Source organism: Prunus mume, linkage group LG4, assembly GCF_029339155.1.
Source record: "Prunus mume cultivar Tortuosa linkage group LG4, ASM2933915v1, whole genome shotgun sequence".
Classification (NCBI taxonomy): Eukaryota; Viridiplantae; Streptophyta; class Magnoliopsida; order Rosales; family Rosaceae; genus Prunus; species Prunus mume.
The window spans coordinates 10,598,117-10,602,525 of record NC_142701.1 but is presented as its reverse complement, the minus strand read 5'-3'; the positions used below and the strand labels follow the sequence as shown (position 1 = coordinate 10,602,525).

Here is a 4,409-nt window from a genome sequence, read left to right as displayed (position 1 = left end):
TCATAAAAAAATAAAAAAAAATAAAAATTATTTCTGTCGTACTGCGAGAATAATAAGTTATAAAATAAAATAGTGAAGTGTTTGGTAAATTGTATTTAAAAGTGTTGTGAGTGATAAAAAGGAATAAGTAGAGTCATTGCCACCATGCTAAACTAAAGGAATATAAGAAAAGAACAAAAGCTATAGGGTATTGAGCCCACTAGAGTGTTGTTTGGTATTCCGGGAAGGTCACAGAACAGTCAATATATACAAAATAACTGTTGAGAATTATGAACCAAAAATTGTTAGTTAATCCTATCCTACAATAGAGAAGGGACCATTTTAATATTAAAAATATAGTGAAATGCGCCTTATAAGTTGTATTTATAATTAAAATCTGGCATGTAAGCACTACGAGGTGATTTGGTAGCATATTCATAAAAAGTGGGCTTAAGGCTATAAGTTGTTTGGCAGGCTACATGATGAGCGCCCAACAATAACAGCATGGATTGTAAGTAATCTCACCTCACTCACTCACCCCATGAACTTATATATTGAGTGTGCATAAGTAATTTGTTTGCTCATAACCCATCATATATTTTCACATTTTTTGTTTTGGCAGATTAGAATTTGATCTGATTTGCTTGAATATCACAATGGTGCTTACATCTGCTCCACCAACACTGCCCATGCCAAGGTTGCTATCAACCCTTCCTACAAATAAATCAATATCATGTTGTGGAGGAACAAATTATGGCTCCAGTCAAAGTAAGCCTAATTCTGCACCTGCTATTAATTTTCAAGCAAAGGTCTTTCCCAAAGAAAATGTCATCACTTCCCCCAAACAAGATGATGATAAAACTGTCACACCCGCAGCTGAGAAAATACCACAACATTTGAACTGGGAATCGAGGAAGTTGGACGGGGTTTATGACACTTTTGGTGGAAAATTGGGGCGGGGGGGGCTTGTTTTTCAACAGAACTTCTCAATTAGATCATATGATTTAGGCCCTAATGGCAAAGCAACCATAGGGTGCTTGATGGAACGCTTACAGGTAGGTTTTGGATTTCTTTATCTTTATTAAAAGATAGCATAAGTAGTGTGCTAAAACTAATGCTTTATATGTGGCTAGTTCTTCATGGCTTTTGTATGTGTAGGAAACATCAATTCAGCATTGTAGGAGTGTTGGGCTCTATGCTGGTGGTTTTGGTTCGACACCAGAAATGAGCAAAAGAGGCCTAGTATGGGTGCTGTGTAAATTGCAGACTGTAGTGGAAAAATATCCTTCTTGGTAAACTTTGAATATTATTTGTTTATATAGCTAGCCTTTCATTGTTTATAACCTCTACTACTCTTAACATCTTTTTTTTTCTTTCATTCAGATATATGTATATGAACAGCCATTTTAACTTCTATGTTTGGAACTTAATTTGTAGAAATTATTTTTCATCAAACAGTTCTGTTCTGTGTTTGAAGGGCCGATGTAATTCAAATAGATACCTGGACTGGTGCATCAGGAAAGAATGGTCTGTTCCGGGATTGGATCTTTCGTGATTACAGCACCGGAGAGATCTTAATTCGAGCAACCGGGTTGGGATCCAAACTAAGATTCTCAAATGCAATACTATCTTTATTTTTTGTCTTTTTGGCTCTGGTTTGATATTGGTCCTATATGCAGTCTTTATATGATGATGGACATGAAGACAAGGAAATTTTCTAAAGTTACAGCAGAAATCACAGATGAGTTAAGATCTGGTCTCATGGATTCTGATCCTCTCATTGACATCAAAAATGCTAAACTAGGACGATTGGATATTGATGCTAGAAACTATTTTCAAACATCTGTAGCAGTAAGTATATCTTATGCTTAAAACATGGAGACATTGAAACATTGTTTTTTGTTCTTGAAGCAATTGACTGACACATTCTTAGCATCTTAAAATCGCAGAAGCCTGGTTGGAGTGATTTGGATGTCAATCAGCACGTGAGCCATGCAAAATACATAGACTGGGTTTTCGAGGTGAATCTTTTTTCAGGGCTACTTGTTCATAACTTATAGTTCATGTTCATATATATATATATATATATATTAATTGTTTCAAAAATACTCTCTTCTAATTGGAAATTCATGATCATGGTTTCAGAGCATTCCCTTCTCAGTGCTGGAGACTCATGAGCTTTCATCTTTGACGTTGGAGTATCGAAGAGAATGTCGGAGGGACAGCGCGGTGCAGTCTCTGACTGCAGTTGCTAGAGATGGAACAGGTGACTCCACTCATAACCAAGGGGTAGAGTTTGATCACTTGCTTCGCCTCGAGACAGGGTCTGAAGTTCTCAGGGCAAGGACCGTGTGGAGGCCAAGATGTGATGGCTTTTTGAGCACACTGAAGATTCCAGCCACAAATGGATGTACGTACATAACCTATTGTGGAGAAAAATAATAATTGCTACTTGCACTTGATGGAACCCTAATATTATATGAAACTAGTTTCTAATTGTACTATGTTTTATTGAATAACTGCTACCGCAGTCGCTTGTATCCTGATATATGCAACTGGTTTTTAATAAATGTACTACGTTTTTCGAGTATACTTTGCTTGGAAATAAGCCAAGAGCTTGTACAGAATGCATCAAACTTGATAGCTTTCTTCCATAACTGGGCAAAAGCCAATTTCAAAATGCATATAGCTATAGGGCAAAAAAAAATATATATATATATATATATATATGTCGAAATCGCTAAACTAAAGCATTTTATCCGTCGAAACAATTAACAAACTAGTAAGAAATGGCAGACCCAAAAGGGTTGGCTGATTTTAAGTGATGCAAACTTATATCAAAATAAGTTCCATTCTTAACATTCTAGTTCTACCGGATGCTCTGGTTTGCACTCTCTTTCTAGCTCAAATTAAGTTTGGGAGTGATTAATATTTTATTTTTATGCATCAGAAATTTTGGGAGTGATTAAGGACTTTTTGCTAATCCCAAGCAGCTCGAGTCGCAAACATAATAGCTTGACATACAACTCCCAAGAAGAACTTGTATGTCATGGGGAAAACATTGTTTTGCTATTTCTATTCAATCACATTCCGCCATATGGGCTTGGCAGAAGAACATGGTTGGTTAGGGATAGCAAAACAGTGTTATTCCCGAGACATTCAAATTTTTCTACTACTTTTGGCATAAATATCTTATCTTTTACTTATGTGCTTTTTTTTGGTCAAGTTACTTATGTGCTTTTAGTTAAATACATAAGTACTTTCAGCGGTATTTATTTAAGTTGATGGCCATATATTCTCGAGACATGCAAGTTTTTCTACTACTTAAATATCTTATCTTTTACTTATGTGCTTTTAGTTAAATACATAAGTAATTTCAGCAGTATTTATTTAAGTTGATGGTCATCATAAATTTCCGAGACATGAAAGTTTTTCTACATAAGTACTTTCAGCTGTATTTATTTAAGTTGATGGCCATATATTCATCATGTGATATCAAATCAATGGACCATCTTAATACCCATTAATAAACTTCCAGCACAACTTCAATATCTTCCATCAACAACAAAGAAACCAGATGCTGCGGTCCATATCTATCAAGAATTCTATAAGGTCCTCATTATAGAATTCTTTAGGAGAGGCTGTATCTCTTAACTGTTGGATCAAATTAGTTAATCTTTTGATTAAATTGGTTAATTTGATCCAACGGTTAAAAATAGAACCTTACCTAAGGACCATATATAAGGCCCTTACTATAGAATGGCTCTCATATCTATAAATATTATGGGTCATTTGCCTAATATCTTATTGTTTACAGGGAGGCTTTAATGAGAAGGTTGTTTGAAGTCATTAGAGCCGGCCTTGGGAGTGGGCGAGAGGGGCCTTGGCCATGGGTCTCCAATTAAGGGCCCCAAATTTTATATATATATATATATATATATACACACTATTGTCCAATTTATTTTTTTGTAAAAAAACATAAACAACAGGTGATAATTAAATTAGGTTTCTCCGTTTCCTCTTCCCATAAAGTTTCTTCGTTTCCCACGCAGAAACAGAAACATGTGCTTGAGGAAGGCGATTCCTCTCCTAGTTAGTTTCTCCATGGAAGAACTCTATTTAATCCACCCATCTCTTAATAATCCACCACTGTTATATAACTAAGGGAAAATTGTAGAGAGAATTGGAAATTAGAGAAAGACAATAGAACTGGAAATTGTTCAATCAACTTGTATCTCTCATCTTAATAAGACCTCTTATTTATAGGCTTATAATGGTAAGAAGACATTAACAACTCACAAGTTGCAAGCCCATAACTATGGTATTTAATGTATAGGTTACATAGAATTAGAAATTGTGAATGCTAAGAGGTATGGTGGTCATCCACCAACTCATGCATTTACAACACTCCCCTTTGGATGTCCACCATA

General features: G+C 35.4%; 1 protein-coding gene across 1 annotated transcript; it reads left to right on the top strand.

Annotated features, from left to right (window-relative positions):
• The first annotated feature begins 498 nt into the window (after positions 1-498).
• On the top strand, positions 499-2,569 carry LOC148917887 (palmitoyl-acyl carrier protein thioesterase, chloroplastic-like). Its single transcript, XM_089050884.1, has 6 exons — positions 499-1,034; positions 1,138-1,271; positions 1,457-1,570; positions 1,659-1,830; positions 1,929-2,000; positions 2,125-2,569. The coding sequence occupies exons 1-6, from the start codon at positions 636-638 to the stop codon at positions 2,419-2,421; spliced, it is 1,188 nt and encodes a 395-aa protein (XP_088907010.1). The 5' UTR covers positions 499-635; the 3' UTR covers positions 2,422-2,569.
• Positions 2,570-4,409: the final 1,840 nt, after the last annotated feature.